General features: G+C 36.6%; 1 protein-coding gene across 5 annotated transcripts in view; it reads left to right on the forward strand.

Moving 5' to 3' along the window:
- Positions 1-19,745, forward strand: part of OTOG (otogelin) — a 149,958-nt gene that overhangs the window by 81,306 nt on the left and 48,907 nt on the right. For 3 of the 5 annotated variants that reach the window (XM_021401757.1, XM_021401758.1, XM_021401760.1), the window contains exons 47-57: positions 762-863; positions 1,303-1,401; positions 2,158-2,198; positions 3,304-3,379; positions 4,279-4,457; positions 5,641-5,745; positions 6,174-6,293; positions 7,084-7,129; positions 11,767-11,846; positions 13,110-14,864; positions 18,735-18,851. In XM_021401757.1, the coding sequence (XP_021257432.1) occupies positions 762-863; positions 1,303-1,401; positions 2,158-2,198; positions 3,304-3,379; positions 4,279-4,457; positions 5,641-5,745; positions 6,174-6,293; positions 7,084-7,129; positions 11,767-11,846; positions 13,110-13,310 (1,049 nt within the window). In that variant the 3' untranslated portion in view covers positions 13,311-14,864; positions 18,735-18,851. Of the gene's footprint in view, positions 1-761; positions 864-1,302; positions 1,402-2,157; positions 2,199-3,303; positions 3,380-4,278; positions 4,458-5,640; positions 5,746-6,173; positions 6,294-7,083; positions 7,130-9,279; positions 10,504-11,766; positions 11,847-13,109; positions 14,865-18,734; positions 18,852-19,745 lie in introns of those variants that run through there. The other 2 variants (XM_021401759.1, XM_021401762.1) reach the window with 2 other exon arrangements.

Below are 19,745 nucleotides of genomic sequence, written 5' to 3' on the forward strand. Positions count from 1 at the left end.
TTGGTATTGGTTTAGGAATTCTATTTGCTACCAAACAGCTGTTCTCTTTATGATAATAACATGATGATCATATATCCTATATGTTTCTCTTGAATGGGCTCCGTTTTTGAACATAGATTTCTGTGAATCATAGACTGACTCATCTTGATTAGCATTGCCGTGTGCAAAAATTTGAACCTTAAAAGAAAACTTGAAATACACTTCTGTCATTTACAGTATTCAGGAAAACACTTTGAACATGCGACAGCAGAGTGCTGCATTCAGCTTTTCTGCTTATCCGTACAACATCCTTCAGTTTCTTTTTTTGATACAATGAGCCTCTGAACTGGTATTTACACAGGACATATCTACTGTGATTTTGCTGTGTGTTTAAGTGGGAGGATAAAACCGGGATCACTTTTAATTGCCTTTAATTGAGGATCAAAGATACTGGTAGTTCTAGCAGAGGATGCGCTCCTGAAAATAGGACTTGGTTGGAGAGAAAAAACAGCAAAAATTTTCATAACAAAAGAAATGGAGAGAAAGTCCTGTTCATAATGATCTGACTCACAGTTATTATAGTCATTATTTTTTTTATAGCAGGGGACAAAGAAAAGGCAAGCTGCACTGAAAATTAGCCTATTCTCTACAGAAGGAACGACTTTACAGTACCTCTGCTCTTTTTAATATGTGTCTATGAGAAACTTATGGGCATGTGTTTCCTAGGCAGTAATAACATTTCTCCGTGTGTTTTAGATTCAAATAATTGTTTTTTTTTCCAGCATGTGGGGCTTGCTCTGATCATATACCTAAATGTCAAGTAGGAGAAGTTCTTATTGTGGATGACAACACTACAGAAAGGTGTTGCCCTACCTACCAGTGTGGTAAGTTTGACTTGATTTCGCTATTTTAGGTAATAGAGAACATGGCAATTGTGTAGTGTGGATGTTCAGTGCCAAAAAATGGTGGATTAGAGAAACAGCTTCATTTGTGCATATGAGCAAGCTATAGTCTGTTTACTCTTCACTTTTAAAACTTCATCTGTCTGAAGCATAATGTGAATACCTGTATCATGGAGACAAACTTCATACCCCAAATTCTGGAAATATTTTATTTTGGCTGTTTAAAATATTTGCTTAGGATAGCCATACTTCACACTACTATGACCTGATGGCTAACACATTTCAATCATCAGTGTATTCAAGTAAGATGTTTTCTAAAGGTATTCACTAAATAAGCCATTTTGTATCTCTTGATTCATATTACTACTCATCAAAGTATGACAACCTTGTGTTTACTGAACTTTCTTTTCCTTAATTTTAGTTTGTGAAATACATCGTTGTCCTGAATTCAAATGCATCCTAGGCATGTCTTTGGTGGAGGTGTGGAGCCCAGAGAAGTGCTGCCCCTTTCGGACATGTGGTAAAATAACTAACTTTCATTTCAGTTGCCTTAGACAATAAAATACAAGAACTTTGTCTGCTTGGATTTAAGTCTAAAAAATTACTAAATAGATGTGCAAATGATGATGTGCTGTGCATACAAGCCAGTTCTATAAGGGTGACTTACAAACAGATGAGATTGTAAAGCATCTTATGATAAAGAGCTTGAATCTGCCTGGTTTGTTTTCACGTTGCTTCACAAGGACGATAGCATACTCCGGGATTCGTCCATCCAAAATGGGTGATTTCCCATCTTGACAATTTCTTAACAGTTAGTAAATTATTTATGGCTTAAAAAAAGAGTGAAGCGTTCACAGGTCAGGAATTTGCCAGTTTACAAGGGTGGTAGTACAACTGTTTACTATGACTTAGACACAATTCTCCATTGCTTTATATTGTTTATGACGATTGTCATCACTGCAAGGGAGCTAGAGGCTACGATGATCGTATTTTTTTTCAGTGTGTTCAGACAGACTGTAGATGATAAAGTGCTGCAATTTGTTCTACAAATTTTGGTCAACAAAATCTTTGGTCACAGAAACTGGTATTAATTTTCATGATGGATTAGAAACCAGACATAATTCTGGACTCCCCAGGTTATGTATTTCAAATACCTGCAAGGCTTCTTCAGTGATGACTTGAAAATGTGGAACTTCTGTTTTCTCTGATGCTGTATTTTGAAGAAATGGTACATAGATTTTTAAACCATTGTTTCTGTAATTGTGGTTTTTTTTAGAATGCGCATGTGAAACGATCCCCAAACCTCAGTGCAAACTGGTATGGAATCCATCTTATTTGTCAGCATTCTTTCATAATTTTCTTATGGAATCAATCAGTATTCTATTAAAAGTTTTATCAGTTAAATATGGAATGCTGTGTCATTCTCTTTTATTTGAATTGTTTTACAAGAAGCTATATCACTTTTTAAGAAGTCAGGTTTAAATGTCTTGCAGAATAAAATGACTGCATGACATTGATATTTCTTCAGAGTTTTTATTGTCATATACCACCCTGAGTATTCATAGAATAGAACTACTTTCATGCATTTGAAGACAGAATTTTGTTCTTCAGTTGTCAGTACAGTGCATCAGTGTTTTGTTAATACTACTTGTCATAGTGACAAATAGTCATGTCAGTACATGTTTACCTGTACCATGTACTCAAATAATTGACTCACCGAAGCTTTTTAAATTGTATTCCGCTGTGACTTGTTCTGCACTACAAAAATGCTTATTAGCATTATTGGGTTAGGTTCTCAGTCAATATCAGATATTTTATCCAGAAAATAACACTGCAAAGGGAATAATCAATAAAAAATCTTAACTGGAAACTCCCTGGACATAGTACGCAGATTTTATAGAGGGTTTTTAGTCAGTAAACTTCAAAAGGCTTTGCAAATTATGTTGTTGTTAGTATTTCCACGTTATAGATGAAGAAACTTAGGCGCAAGGTATTACAAGGTATTAGGATCGGGAGAAAAGTCTGTATTTGCATGCATGTAAACTATTAAAAGTTACAGCTGCACAAGCGTAATACTACTTGCATCCATTAAGTTAATCCATGCAAAAATAAACTCCATACTGCTTGGAGAGTTCTGTAAAAAGGCAAGCTACTGCATCTTTTCTGTCTTAAATGTTTCCTGTACTGACACCAGTAACTGCTCCTATTTTTCAGATGTAAAAAAAAAAAAAATAACAAAGATACTATTTGGTTGTCATTACTAAATTAAAAATCACTATGGAAGAGCAAAGTGAATTCCAAAGTAGTTTGGGTGTCAAGAGATACTGCTACTTGAATCCCGGAGGAAATGTGTTTTAAGTAAAAAGATACAGATGAGCAAACTGTCATTCCACTTCTCTTTTCTCTGCTTTTATATCCATAGGGACAGAAACTTCAGATAGATGAACAGTTTCAGAACAGTACAGAAAATATATGTAACTGTGTTAAATACAAATGTGGTAAGTGTGGAAATAATGCAATTCAAAGAAGTACCCTTTCAAGTGTAAAGAAAAATTAGTAGTTATAAATTGGATGTATGAGCTTTGAACATGCTACATAGGAGGAAAGAACTGACTCATATAATTCACAAATAGCATAGGAAAGGGCAAGAGAATAGGATCACTCACTAAATACTTGGTTGATTATAGCCTGTCCTTGGATTCTGTTAGTTCCTGTAGGAAAGTCTGTGCACAGAAATAGTAGACAGAATTTGGGAAATGTTGGGTGGTGCAGTAATAAGCTGGATGGAGAACTCCAGCAAGAAACTAAAATCCATACTTGATGTCTAGGAGTAGTCCCATTAGCCCATTATGAGGCTACTCAGGAGCTGGTTAGATATTCTTACATGTTTTATGTGATCCAGGAGATAGCATTCATGCAGAACTCATCTTGGAGAATGCTCAGTAGTGCCTGAGAAAACTAATTCTGTGGGGCACTCAGCTAGCTGATAGAGTTGAGATGGTCTTTGTGTAGATTTTTGCAACAAAGATACATACTTCTGAGCTAACTGTGCTCTATTCCTTCCGTAATCAGTGGGGAGAAATAGCCATTTCTCAGGCACAATTCATCTTATCCTAATGTAGAATTAAAACCAGTCAAAGTTTGCACTGTCATTTTTGCGGTGCTGCTGATAAAATGTTATATACTTAAATTTCATGAGGAGTTATATTTGAAGTAATTTGGCGAAGCATTAGACTATTATTATTAGCAGTTTGTATTTGAAAATCTGACCCATAATTCTTGAAGAGGTAGAGTGGCTGTTTCCATTCCTATTTTACTCTTTGAAGCAGTTTTATCTAATGTTTTGATACCAAGATAATTGTCCTGAGTCTGCTGTTTATTTTCTTTTTTCTTGTAGTGAGAGACAAAGTTTGCCTCAGTAATGAGAGAGGTGTGCTGCTACCTGGACAGAAAATTGTGGAACACAGTCTAGATGGCATTTGCCATATTTCTTACTGTACAAATGTGCTTGATCCTTCCACTAAATACTACAGAATAAACACTTCTTCTGTAGCCTGTGCTGTCAAGTGCAAAGCTGTAAGAAATTCAAGATTTTAGACATGTATAATGTGAATGGTGTTCTTAATCACTTTTTTTTCTTGAATAGGTTATAGTCATGGGAACAAGATGGAAAAAATAACTATGAGACCCCCTCTAATGATTTACTACCTCTTTTTGATAGAAGTTTATAGAAATCTCTCTCCCTTCACTATTTTCCCTGAAAATAGATAATCTGTTTATGCTGTAAAATCTTAGTTTCTGTATGTTGAATGTCATAAACTCATGAAGTGTTTCACTGTGTGATTTACTCTCTCCATAAATTACCCATTTTGATAATAAAATACCAGGTGGATTTATCTGGCTGAGGCACAGAATGAATACAGTAAAGTCATTAATAACTGTACTAGTGCTCTCCTTTAGAAAGACAAGGGGACCTTATTTGATCTTAATTTTCTTAAAACTGCAATTGTATGTAGGGAGGGTTTAGCACTAGCCTGATGGAGAGATGGCTTGAAGGTCTGGATGGATTTACTCTCACTGAGAATACAGAAGGTTACAAGTTGTGGTACCATCTCATATATTTGAACTAGCTACTGCAGAGACCCAGCGCTCAGCAGGGCCCATATAGAGTAGCAGTGGACTAAAGGACTAATAGCATACTGCCACTGTGCATCTTTAGCTTTAGCTATGTTGTGCTGGCACAAGTTGCCAGACATAGCAGTCATTAGGTCAATAAGAACTGGGAAGAGAATAACTGGAAGAATTTTAAATGTGATGAAACAGCTACATTAGATAAGGAAATGATATCTTGTTTTTTTACAAAACATAATACATAACTGTGGGAATACTACATGGATTACTTAAACTATGTTTTTATTTGTTAATTATGTTTTTATTACTTAAACTATGTTTTTATTTGTGTAAAAAGTTAAAATTTCAGTGGTTGTTGATGTAAGCTGTGAGACTAACATTTAAAAAATTATAGAAAGATCAGTTAATTCTCTGAGCTGGAGCTTCTTCCCATTTTCATTAAGATCAAAGGTATTTTATAAAAGGTTCCTGAACATATAGAGCATACAAACACAAGCTATGTGCTTTTGAAAGTTATTTAAAAACTATCCCTAAAATAAGATACCCCTAAAAAATCTGCCCATTACCCTAATAAAATGTCAAGTGGCACAGTGGTTTCATACAAGGAATAATCTGTTTATTTTGGCAGAACCAAGCCTATCAACCTCCAAAAGATTTAACAACTTGCTGTGGTAGCTGTAAGAACATATCATGTCTCCACACTTTCAACAACGGCACAGTTTCCAATTTTAAGGTAGGTTTTTAAACGTCTTATTCCCTCAAAGTATTCAGAAGTAAATAAAAAAATCAGATAATACCACACACCCGTTGCCATATAAATTCTGCAAAGAAGAGATATTTTTGGCTAAGTAGTAGGAATAGTTTTGCATTTACTCAACCTTATTTTTTGGAGAGTCAATTATATATCTGTCTACAAGGATTAAGGGATTTTGATACGTTGGAGAATAATAGCTTGACTATTGTAGAACCTGCTTACATGATTTAATGGACTTTAACTTTTGTACTTAAACCGAACTTTAAGGTCCATCTAAATTATACTTTGATGTAAGTATTACTATTGTTTCAGACACAGTTGGATTCAGTGGAATTGTATAATGAGTATTTGTAATAACGCTTTTGCTGAGTTGCTGAGTAAGTATTCTTTTTTACGATTTTTAACAGCCTGGTACTACTTGGATTTCAAACTGCATGAGATATGAATGCATAAATACAGCAATCGGATCAGTTCTAGTTGCATCTTCAGTTGGCTGCCCACCCTTTAATGAAACTGAATGTGTAAAGGTCAGTCCTTAATACATTGTTTACATTCCCCTTGTGATTCATGATTTCATGAAAAGATTAACACGGACAAAGGATTCTCTGACCTCAAGAAGGGAGACATTTGTAAGTTCCTGAAATGCCTGCAGTTTTGTCCAGATATTTGAAAAGCTCTAACTATACATGTATAGCGTGCCACCAGACTCCCCAGTTACACAGCTGGAGATGCCATGTTCTCAGAAAATATTTTCTCTTCTCCTGGAGGTTTGTAATATCAAACCAGTTTCTCATGCAGCTGTCTGAACTTGGATGATTCTCTGGTTTGAATAACTTTATAACTGACTGTGTGTGTGTGTGTGTGTGACTGTGTGAATTCGATTCATCATGGTGGTAAGGAACGTTGAAGAAAATGAAAGATTGTCCTAATATCATTAAAATTTTCAACATTGAGACAGAAGGCTTTTTGGACTAGTTCTGCAGGGGAAGCAAAGGTTCTTTTAACTTGTGAAATTAGGTTAGACTAAGTGCCAGCAAATGTATGCAGGGAACAATTCCATTTCACTCTAATTCCATGTTAACATGGTACACAAGCAGGGAGAAGTCCTTGAATAACTAGGTGGTTATAGTTCTTTCTCACTGATAACAATGGATTGGTTCTTCAGAGTCTTTTGCCTGAATAAGATTATAAAGATATAATGGTAAATTTGCAGAGCTTTATCTGGAAGATTTTCCTAATAGTGCAGACATGCAGATATATGTGAACAAATATTTGAAAAAATTGACTTTTTTTTTCCCTGTCATCTTTCTTGATTAGGTTGGAGGCTATGTTGTACCATTCCTGGAAGGATGTTGCAAAACATGTAAGTGATTAATGAAACTCACAAACTGCCACTCATTGAGACTCACCAGCCTGTCTGATCTGTTGTTACTTTAGAAATAAGTTTGATTCTTTACTGCATGGAAGCTTGATTCTGATCTCAAAAGATGTGTTCTTCCCAATCTCATTTATGTGAATACTAGCGAAGCTAGTGGAATTAAACCAGAAAAAAAGTGGTTTAGCACTGAAGGATGTATTCCAGTGACGCAGACTGCGGCTGGCCAAGTCACTAACTTTGCTACCTTGAGTACTTTCTTCTTCTCATGTAAAACTCTTAAAAATAATAATTACTGCATCTAATGAAATAAAAGCTACTATATTTTGGAATGTGCCTTAAAAATGCTTCGGCTACACTCACATCTCCATATCTGGTTTAAAAAAAAAAAGAATTCTATGTTCTACTATATTACAATTTGTAAGTTAATGCTGTAAATACTTAACTAATTGTAATATAGTCCTGGATTCTTCTAATAGATATATTTCAAAAGCTTTCAAGCAATGTCCTTTAAAATAACATACAAAGAGAAAAAAAACACCCTTACCTGATACCAAGATCTGTTTTGGTATCTATGAGAGCAAGTAAAGGGGTTCTGGAAAAAATACAATAATTCTCTACAGAACATGTTCTAAATTTGCTAATTCTCAACTATAAATCATGAGCTAAGTACCTTTTTTCTTCATATCCTGGTACATAACTGAATCATTTTGGCTCATTGACTGAGTGAGCCAAACAGCTAACCTGAAGAATTGAAGCTCTAATACCTGAAGTTGACATCTTTAGAAGCAACGTAAAAGGAGGTGTTTTTTTTTTTACTGGCCAGTGTCATATTATCTTTTAAAAAAGTACAAAATTCTCACTCTATTTGCTTAAGTGGGTAGAACAGTGACCTAACAGCTAAGGATAGGAGATAAACTGTAGGAGAGAGTTGGAGAAATGTGCAAATATTTCCTGCTGGTTGGGATGGGACTTGATCGTGATTACCAGAAATGACATTATGTGCAGAGTTACTGCAATGGGGATATATGTTGTGAGCCAGGACACTCTTTTTGGTTTTGTTCATTATGTATTACATACTGTGGTACAGAGTTTCTTGAAATTGTAGATGATCTGCTTTTTTTCTGCTCCTGATCACTGTAAGGTAATAGTACTATGTCTTCATGATTTTTCATTCTAACGGACCTGTGTTTTAAGCACTTGTTCCTAGTTCTTTAGCTGACTCTCCACTGGCTCTTTGAGATTAGTTTTTGAGATTATCTGACATTACTATTCAATGCCTCAGTAACCATACAAGCTAATTTCTGAACAAAATATTTATTAAGGCAGCTAAAAATCTATTAAGCTGATTTTCAGCAAGGCAGAAGACACTGCTCCTACACTTAGAGAGGAATCATAACCACACTTAAATAATCAAAACAGAAGAAAGTTTTTAATGTAGGGCATGCATCACATGGAGGAAATTAAACACTTAAAAATAGCTATTAACTTTGGAGATTTGCATTTACAAGTATATTCATGTCATTGATTTCACAGCTGTTTATAGATAGCATGGCCAGTGAATCATGTAGTTAAGCCTGACTCAGAACAAATCTGGCATGAGAGCTATCAGTCAATTATTACTGTGTGAGACATTTTATGAGAAGGGTTATCAGCATGTCATTTTCTTTTGAAATACTTTATGATTAGAAGCCGTTGTGATGTTTGCTTTCATTTTAAAAATGAAATCCTTTGTGTAAGCCTCAGGAGCTCCACAAAAATCCAGAGTTTTTACCAACACGGCTCATAGATAAAAAATATCATATTTCTTTCTTGCAGCCCCAAAGAACAACTTAAATTTGAGATACTAGATAGTTTTAGTTATACCAATATAGATCAGAAATAACTTTTTTGAAGGCATCTGGGATTGAACCAGTTAAACAAGTAAAAGTAATAGATCAATGATCTAATGCAGCATCCTAAGCAGCACGTTTCAATTGTTCCTGGTTTTGACATTATGCATTGCAAGTAATACACAGACTTTTTAATGTTGAATTCCTTTCTCAAATATGTTCAAATCTAATAGCTTCAAAGTGTTTCATATTGATAGGGAATCCTTTATAACATATAATCTGTTAAATATGTAATATTCTTACCAGGTTCTTCAGTGTCAATGTTCCTCCCATTCCCTGTTAGCCCAGTCACTCCTACAGCCTATGCTAGCTGTAATAAAGGTACATTTTCCTGATATTACTAGAATCAACCCAAACAGCATCATTGTTGATTTCCAACAATGTACTCCCTGATAGGAGCATCAGGCCTTATGTTCTCCAGTTATACTAAAAGCTGCAGTGTAGTAGAACTGCTTATGGTTCAGAATGGCTCACATTGTGGTTTGGTTTTGTTTTTCATTTTGCACTGCATGGGCAGTGCATTGTTGTTAGCCAACAATATACTGTTGGTAGTAAGCACTTGCATAGTCTTTAGCTTGCTGCATGTGTAAATCACTGTGTTTGAAAAATGTAAGCTAATTCCATTATGCGTACAGTGCTGTAGAACATAGACACTAACGGCTTTGCTTGTTAAACTTGGTCTAATAAATAACTTTTTTGCACATGCTGTTTCATATAATTTTGCCTACAATGGCATATTCAGTAGAAGTAGCTCATTTCTTTCCCTGCTGTAGTAAGGACAGTTTACTGACAATGGCAAGTCTGTGCTTACTCCATGAAAACTGGAGATTTTATTTATGTTTAATAGAAGATGATAAGTTTTGAGTTGTAACATGGTATGAATGCAGTTAGCTTGGCCTTTATTTTGTGAAAACATCTCTCCATATTTCTGTAAGAGAAATGATGTTGACTGTAATTTTGTACACTGCTGAGTGACACATCCTTCATTAAACTGCACTCCTGACTCTAGGAATACTGCACTGAAGTCTGTACTACTCCTTTATATTGACATCACTTTACATGAGAAAGCTGTTGAATCAACACAAAAACAAGGAAGGAGTTTTGACCGTATAGAACGTGAAAAAGAAGCTCATTAACACGACCCATATAAGAAAACTTTCACATATTTTGAAAGGCTCTTCAGAGAAAAGCATACCATATTTAGAGCTCATTAAAAGTGACTGGATATTAAAATACATACGTGGAAATACTTTATATATTTATTTCTTTGTGAAATGTGATGAAATTTTGCTGTAGCCCAGATGAAGTCATAGCCACAGCTGCAATGAATTCCCCATCCTACATACCATGTGTAATGTAAAAGAAGAAAGTACATGAAAAGGAGTGAGAAACATAAAACAATGGTGAGTTTTTTATATTCAAAAGCATTTTTTCTTCTTTTCTCAATTTATTTTTTCCCTAAGGATATATAATTCAATAATAGTTGAGCACTAGCAGCTATTTCTGATTGTAGATGTTAATTTCCTTCCAGGAAAGTTCATTGCTGTCCTTTCTTTCAGATTCTAGAAACTTATGCTATGCCTAGAGTCAGTAGCAGGCCCTTATGTTCTTTGGAAAGTGAAAAAAAAAAAAAAAAAGCCACCCACAGAATATGTTTTTCTTTTGGAAGCAGTTTAATAGATTTGACAGAGATTAGCACAGGAAACTGGGCATTGGGCATTAAGATGCAATAAAACTCTGTCACACTTCAGTATTAGTTATTGGTAAAACCAGTCTTTAACTGCCCTTGCTTTTCTGGGGCTAATACTTTTGGTTTGCTTGGCTGAAAGAAAATGCAGCTCTCTAAGTAGAGAGATGTGGGAATGCATCATGCTGTGTAAGATCTGTTAAACTGTGGAAGCTTTTATAGTGGAATGAACTGTTTGTTTTTCTTGCAGATCTTCAGTGTGATGTGATTTCTTCAACACAGAGAGGATTATCTTGAGAAAATACTGTGCTTTCTGATTTCAGACAACTGAATTTTAGACCGAACTTTGTTGCTTTTCTTCAAAATGTCCAGGATTATCTCCTTAAATCAAGTTGAACTGCTTTGATTTCATTTCTTAATTTCTTTCTATCTTTTTGTATTTCATCACATACTTTGTCAATACCTTTGTGAGATAAAATGTGAACGTAATGCAAATGAAAATGTAAATAAAATATTTAATTTATTCACCTATGTTCTTTTTCTTATTTAATAAAAATATACAGAATCCCCCCTCCTTGCTCCCTCTGCTCATCCCTAGTTACTTTCAAATCCTGGTGTTGTGTTCATTGTAAAATGTATCTATACCGCTGGAATTCGGTTATCACTATTAAGGTTGATTTATTTAAAAGAAAATTTATTTAATGCAATTTTAACAAGCCGTCTCACAGGAGTAATTGATCAGTTTTACAAAATTTTGTGAAAGACAGAGTAGACCTACTCTTTAAAAGGCTTCTGAATGAAGAATGAAACTTTTAGAATTATTACTGGACATATAAGGAGATGTATTTTAATGAGTGAACTAGAATGTTTTAAAAGCAGTGACTTCAATGCAAAGTATAGCTAATCTCACAAGAAGTTTTGTATGTGTAGAGATGTATTGAGTATATTCTTTGTCTCTGGACACCATAACACATTCAGGAATGTTCTTATCTCTGAAATGTTAGGAAGTTTGAGCTCATATTTTTCAATCAATGCCCATTTTGCAGGTAAGGAAGATGGAAAATTCTGTAAAAAGGTGACTGTTAGGATGACTATCCGCAAGAATGACTGCAGGAGTAACACACCAGTAAGTAAATAGCTATTAAAATTTCTTATAATATGATAATAATAAGAAAAATGAACAGGGTGAAGGAAAACAAAAATTTCACAGTGCTGTTGTCTGCATCTCTCTCTGTTTCACGGAGACGGAAGTTGGTGTTTCCTCACGTTATCAGCAATCATCTTCTCAATTAAGAAGAAAAATGAGGATACGTCTCCTGCTTTTGAACACTTCTAGGCTCATGTTAATTTAGTGCAAATCCAAGCCCTTATTTTACCCTACAATGCAATTAATATATGCAAATTAACTTTGATATAACAGACACTTGCCAGTAATATACTGCAGTTAAAACTTCTGCAGATGTGTTTAATTTTCCGTCTGTCCCAGGAAAGTGTTTCAATGCCGTCGTAAATGCCAACAAAGAAAGGAATCTTGGGTCCTGAAGTTGGTCTTCAGACAGCAGCATGAGTGTATTGTGATATATATAGGAAGAATGAGGCACTATCTGTATGTCTGCTGAATGATTTATGGTAGGAAGATACCAGTCTCTTGCTGTGCAGTAAGGCAATGTGAGCAGTAACAAGAGTGCAGACGTCTTGTGTGAGACGTGTAAGAGCACCTGAAAAAGCTGTAATAGAAGAGTATAGCGTAACAGCTGTAACCTCCAAAATGACACAGTACATTCTGTAGAGTGAACTGCTGCACAGCCAGAAAATTTAGTATCAGTGTAAAGAAATGCATCAAACAGCAATGCAAAACCTGATTACTGAACTTGAAAAAATTACGAGTTTCGGTGTCTGTTTCTGTCACAGGGTGTCTTACAGTTTTAACATAGTAATGACTGTTGGCTTTTTCATTATATTCCTCCTCACTGTTGCCAGCATATTAACACCACATGAGCATATGGCTGAAATTAATACTGTAAGGAGTTGTTGGGACCATTCAGTGCCGTGTTCAAGCCAAGGTTGCTACGAATACTTCAAAATTCAAAACTGAAGTTGTTTCTTTGCATGTTCTAATAGCCAAAACCTGCTGTTACTGAAATCAGCAGGAAAGTCATCATTAAGCTCAGTGAGATAAAAGTTGGGACATATCTAGGCAACCCGCTTTTAGTGTTTGTTTATTACTCAAATGCATGGAATTCCATAAGGGGATATAATAAATACGCACTTTTTCATTGCTTTGCAGTTGGTTCTGGGTGCCTAATTTCTTCAAGCTTTTTTAGGAACTCCTAACTTTACTTCCCAATTGTTTAAATTTTCTGGTTATTCTTTATATTTTTTTTACCAGGTGAACATTGTTTCATGTGATGGAAAGTGCCCGTCTGCAAGCATATATAACTACAACATCAACACATATGCAAGATTCTGCAAATGCTGCAGGGAGCTTGGACTACAGAGACGAACCGTGCAATTGTATTGCACTAGTAATTCCACCTGGGTCAGCTATACAATCCAAGAGCCTACAGACTGTTCTTGCCAGTGGTCTTAAGAATAAATAAATACAAGGAAAGTAAACAGTGCAGCTGCTCCTAGCATAAGATAATTTGAATGTCTGTTAAAAATTTACCAGCTTAATGTTAAAAGATAAAGTAACAAAAATATTTTTGGACTTATCTATATTTCTAAAGAATAGGTTTGCATTATTTGTGTTGGGATTTGTCTTCATTTCGCAGGCATTGTTTTAAGAGTTCTTGTGATACGTGCCAACTTAAAAGGTGATTTATATTTGAGACGCCTCAAGAGAAAGAACACCAACTATTTTGTTCTCTGAGGTTGACCCAGTGCTCAGAGGCACCCATTCCTGGTTTAAATCATTGATACATTGATACATGGGTGTATCTAGCAGCAGTCCACTATTTTGAACGCATTGCAATTATGCAAATACATTCAGTGTCTATTAAGAAAAAATGTTTGGACAATATAAGAAGAATTTTTCAGTTTAAATCATCTTCCTCATGCAAAATAGAGTGTGAATGGGAAATGAAGATACAGATATTATTTTTTAATCAGGGAAAATTTCTCACTATTAATAACTATATGTAATATTCCATGGTAATAATTTCAGTTTTTACAGTGTATTTTATATTGTAGTAAAAAGTGGCATGACCAACATATAATATATAGGATAGATAGACTGTTTAAGGTTAGTCACCAGTAGTAACTCTTTCTTTTTGCTAAACAATATGACATAAACTGAAAATACAGATATTGAACAAATGAAAACCATTTTACATTCATTTACATAGCTAATACTTTAAATGAAAATGGGCATCTTACGAAATATTTAAACTATTTCTTTAGCAGAATGAACTGTGTTTTACATTGATATTAAAGATGTGAAAATTCATTAGGGAAAAAAACAACAGGATTATTAATCTGTCTAAAAATGTAAGTAGAAAAACTTTGTTATCTATATATGTCAAGTGTTTTATCTTGAAAATGTACAATTATAAGGCTTGGAATTTTAAAAGCAGTTCTGTTGATGAAGTTGAGCAATTAACATTTTGTTGCAACAAACTACTCTTTTTGTTCCCTCTAAACTAATGTTACTGTCCTGCTCATTTCTGACTAACACTGCAAAAATTTAGTTGGTTTAATTTTGTAGATCAAACTGTAGATAGCACAGTGATATGCTTAAAATCCTAAAATGTAAAAATGGATCTCAGCATAACTTGTTAGAAAGCTGCTTGTGTAGTTAATCCAAAGAAAAATGTGTTGTCAAAACCAGTTGTGAACAGTTTTGATATTAATTTTTGTACTGTACATTTCATTCTTACAATATCTAATAAACACCAAGGAGTCTTATTTTGTTACAATTAATTTTGCTGTTATTGTTGAAGCATCTTACTATGTGATTCAACACGCTGCTTTTACTAATTTGTTTTTCAGCAGTACATATGCTTCAGAAAACTACAAACTGAGGAGAAGGAAAGAAATGCAGTTCACAGGATGTTGAGCCAAGTCTTCAATTGCCTAAAATTCAAAATTGCAAAGAGGAACTTCAGCCACTCTTTATACCAGCTGGCAGATGTCATCTTAGAGGGTAGGAGTTAAAAGAAAGCTGCTTCGTTTGCTCTCAAGTAAGGTGTTTTTCAGTGCAGAGTGCTGACAGCCAAAATAAGGGAGTGAACAAAACAAGGATTAGTCCAGCCACCATGCTTCCGCAGGTCTTTCTCTTGCTGCTCAAGCTAATGGTAAATTTCTCATTGCTTCCAGCAGCACAAGGTAGTTACTTTGAAAGCCATTTGAAAGCCAGACATTCATGTCTCGCTTTTAAAAGCAAGTAAATACTGGCTTCTATCAGCAAGACTAGGAAGCAGTGTGGTGTCTATAAACCATAATCAAACAGTCTGATTTGTTTCTACTTCAGGAATGAAATAATAAACATTGTGTTAAGTCCCTACTTCTGGTTTTGTAAACATTAGGCTTATGCTGAGAGAAACAGGAGGAAAGATCCTACTGCTTACTGCATGACAGAGGAAGCCCCTTTTACCCCTTGATTAGCGTTAAATTCCTTCACAGATGCTTAGCCTGTCTGTCTGTGGCTAGTTCAAAGCAATCCAAGCCCTTCTCGTGTATTTACCTTACTCGATATTTGCACAAAGCAACTCAGCTGGAAAAGGATTGGGCTTTATTTGTACTTCAGCATCTTCAGAAGCAGAGGCAACCCTAACTGGCTGTGGAGTTAGTCCAACCCTTGCTTACAAGAGGCAGTAGGATTGCAACAAAATCAAACAGCTCTAGTTTTCATTTTTACTAATATATTGCCTTTGGTTGGTTATGTAGGTGAAGTAGCAAAGGTAGGTGACGCTGAAGCTGTGCTCTCGACGATAAATGCATTATACCATAATGGTGTTAACTCCTGCTTCTTAATAGTGCAGCAGGGCCCCAGCCCCCTGAGGCTTGGGCTGCCTCAGCTGTGTGCAGCCCTGTACAGCTGTGTCAGGAAGGGTGTGAGGAGCTGCACCTGTGACTCCTGGGCTCTCTCACCACTCCCTGCAAAAGGTGCCCCCCTTTTCAGGCTATCCAGGCCTGCCACTGGGCTGCCTTGATTCTTGAGAGGGAGTAGCACCATAGGTTGGTACTAAGTGGTTCTCCAGAGAGGGTCCCGACGCCTCAGAAGTTAACAAACAAACAAAACAGAACTTGGGTGCCAGTCCTGCGGGGACTGGGTTGTTTTGGAGGGCCACTTCAGCTAGAGTAGCAATGGAGTTGAAGGCTAGAGCAGAGCACGCTGCCATGGGGAAGGAAGGAAAGTTTAATCCTCTACAAACTGAAGCATAAAGCAGCAGAAAACGTTTGTGCTGCTCTAATGGTCTCACCACATTTCTATCTGATAGGAAAGATGGGCACTAGTGGCCATGGCCTGGAAGGGGTTAAGGTGCAGTTTTCTCACCTGCCTCTGCCTGAGGCTGATGAGCCACAGCTGAAGCTTGTTTGTGACCTCACATAAAGGCTGGAGATAGGGGAGTGGGTGTGGTGGGGTGAAGCGAAAGAGGTATGGAGGGTGTCTTATGAGGTTGTGGTGAGTGTTTTTTAAAATTGATCTTTATTTTGGGAGTGGGGGGCTCCTGGGTTTTAAAACCAACCAGAGGAATGTGGTCTTCCCTGCCCGGGAGGAGCTTGTGGGGCTTTCCTCGGGCCTGTCCCAGCGGGTCTGTGGGGAGGGATTGAAAACGTGACCTTTTATGTTACAAAAGCTGATTTCAAGTGGTCAAAGCAGAAGGAAAATAAATAAAAATGCTGTTGGTGTTGCAAACTCTTTGCTTTTAAAGCTGCACTGAAGTTTAGTAGCTTGCTGCTGTAGCTTACCAGGTTCTTAAATCTGCTGGGAGTTGGTGGGAGAGAGATTTACCTAATTTTTGCAAATCATCACCTATGGTAATTGCCATGGGAAGGCAAAGTTGTTAGCTGCTAACACCCTCTGGTTTTCTTGTAGTTCTCTTTAAGGCAATCTGCAGAAATGGACTTCAGGAGTCGGATTAATCTTAATTTAATTAAAAAGCAGTGCTGAAGGGACTACATAAATAAATGACTTGTTAGTACTTCTCTGCCTTCTGGCAGGTGAGACAGGGTGTACTGTGAAGTTGTTTGCCCTGAACAAACAAGACCAAATCTAAATTTTGGAACTTCCTCTTCAGAAGTTAGGCAACATTTTTTTTTTTTTTCTTCCCCCCAACTCCCAAGTAGATGAGCAGGGAATAAAAGACTGTAGAAATGTTTTCCTTTCCTTCTTGATCTCTAACATCACAATCAAGAACTTCTTGTTTAACATGAAATCAGATTCTGTGTGAGCAAACCCCAACCTTCTGGAAACTGAGGCTTGATATACTTCGCAAGCCTCAGAGTTTTACTCCACCACTGAGGGTCGTATTCTTCTCACAAGCTTTTCTACATGTGGATTTCTCCACAAAAGTCTTTCCTAATGCAGATATGAAAATACCTTAGGCTTATATTGTGCTAAAATTAGGACTTCAGATCTTTCTAATGCTAGGCTGTTTTACATCTTTAAATAAAATATTTGTTCAATGATTTGAGTATGGAAATGTTACTTCTTTGTTATGATACTAATGTCTTATTGGTACCTCCTTTAAAAAGCACTTCACTTCCGTTACTTCAAATAAGTTTACCCAGCTATGATTCATGGACCAATAGAAATGATTTGGCAGCTGAAACTTTTGAGTGCAATGAATACTGGCCATTAAGGAAGGCCTTTAAAAAGCACAGTTTATATCACATTGTATCACTTTATTTCTGTCTAAACTCTTACTGCCTAGCTTGTTGGTACATGATTTAGTCTTGGAGTAACAGCCTTTTGAGTAATGCTTTATGTAATTAATCATACTACTGCCCGGTAAATTGATTAATCAACAATATTGGCATGTTAGTCTACAGTTTAAAGTGAACTGTAATTCTCAAGTTAAATAACTTGCATTTCCTTACAAAAGTACACAGTCCATAAAGTCAGACAAATAACATTCAAAAAATTTCATCTTCACTCTTACCTTTATTCACGCCATCATCTTTATTCCCAGTACAAGTGGCTAGACATGAATAATTACAATGAGGTAACAGCTGCCATGCAAAGGATGATTTTTGGGAAAAATCCTCTCTCAGTGTGAAGACATCTAACCTCTTTGGAAATAATAAACCTGACAGACTGTCATCCTCTCAGGTCTGCATTTCTGTGCAGATTTTGACCAAGGTTTTGATCATATCAGCTGACTTAGATATCTGAATTAACTCTGAAAAAATGGCACCCACTGACACTCATCAACACTTGCTGTACGTTTCTGGAGACAGTGGATGTGATAACAGGGAGGCAGTGAGTGGTGCATTTCAGCAGCGATGACAGTGAGTCACCTCTGCTGGTGCAGACTTCTGTAAGGGTGGTATGCAGGCTGTTCGTTGCCGGTGAAGATGCATAGCTAATGATAGCGACTATGCTGAAAATCAGGGTTTTGTACCTGAGCATTTGCTCTATCAAATAGTGTTGTTGTGTTCTTTGTATCCATTGTACTTTCCATGGAAATAAATCGGAGGCAACAGGATGAGGGGAAGTGGTTTTAAACTGGAAGAGGGTAGATTTAGACTAGATATTAGGAAGAAATTCTTTACTGTGAGGGTGGGGACACTGGAATAGGTTGCCCGGGGAAGTTGTGGATGCCCCCTCCCTGGAGGCATTCAAGGCCAGGCTGGGTGGGGCTTTGAGCAACCTGCTCTCGTGGGAAGTGCCCCTGTCTATAGCAGGGAGTTGGAACTAGATGATCTTAAAGGTCTCTTCCAACCCAAATGATCCTATGATTCTTTCGGAGCAACTCAGTGTAATTTGCCTTCTGTAGTTTTTCCTGTATGTCTTAAGGTAAACTAATTTATTATGACAGCTGTGCTGAAACTGTCTCTATATCTCCAGAGCTGAAGAAAGTTGCCATCGTCTGACAAATCTTCAAGATGGGAAGGGACAGCTAGCTGCATTCATTACTTGTCCATCTGAATTTGGGAGGATGTGATGCATTTTGGAAAAGATCTGGTGAGTGAAATTTAAGTACTTCTGTTTTATATTGTATTTATATTTATATTGTATTTATATTATACCCTCACTTCTATTGTGTGAGCACTGGCTTGAAATCATAGAATCCTAGAACCTTTGCAGTGGGCAGGGTTGTCCTCCACGAGATCAGGCTGCCCAGGGCCCTGTCTAGCCTGGCTTTGAACACCTCCATGGATGGGGTACCCACAGCTCCTCTGGGCAGCCTGGGCCAGGGCCTTACCACCCTCTGAGTAAAGAATTTCCACCTAACATCTCACCTAATTCTTCTCTCTTTTAAACTGTTCCCCATTGTCCTGTCACTATCAGAGCATGTAAAAAGTTGGTATCCCTCCTGTTTATAAGATCCCTTTAAATGGATCCGTTCCTGGAGCCTTCTCATCTCCAGGTTGAACGACCCCCGTTTCCTCAGCCTTTCTTGTACGAGAGGTGCCCTAAGGAACACCATCCATCAGCAGCTTCCACCAGTTGTGCATGTCATCTGGCCCCATAGACTTTACGTCTTCAGTTTTTGCTTTTTTTTTTTTTTTTCTTTCCAAAATACAGTTTTAGAACTTTACTATTTTCGGTAGTTGTAGGTAGACTTGCTACTCACTCTCATCCCTGTGTTGTGGACCTAAATAAGGAGCATGGGTCCTTCAGGTAGATTTTGTAGTGGGAGTCCTGTAATTACTTACAATGTAAATGAAAACAAAATATATCCCTAAACCTAATGCTGTATAAACCTAAATACTGTACTTCATCTAATCTCTGGAATTCAATTCATAGCAGTGTTTCACATTTGTTTCTCTGCTCTATGACCAGTGTGGGAGAAGAGTTGGGGAGAGGGAAGAAGGTAATGGTCTTAGGCTTTGTTTGGCTGTGTTGCAGCACTTC

Source organism: Numida meleagris, chromosome 6 (assembly GCF_002078875.1).
Source record: "Numida meleagris isolate 19003 breed g44 Domestic line chromosome 6, NumMel1.0, whole genome shotgun sequence".
Lineage (NCBI taxonomy): Eukaryota > Metazoa > Chordata > Aves > Galliformes > Numididae > Numida > Numida meleagris.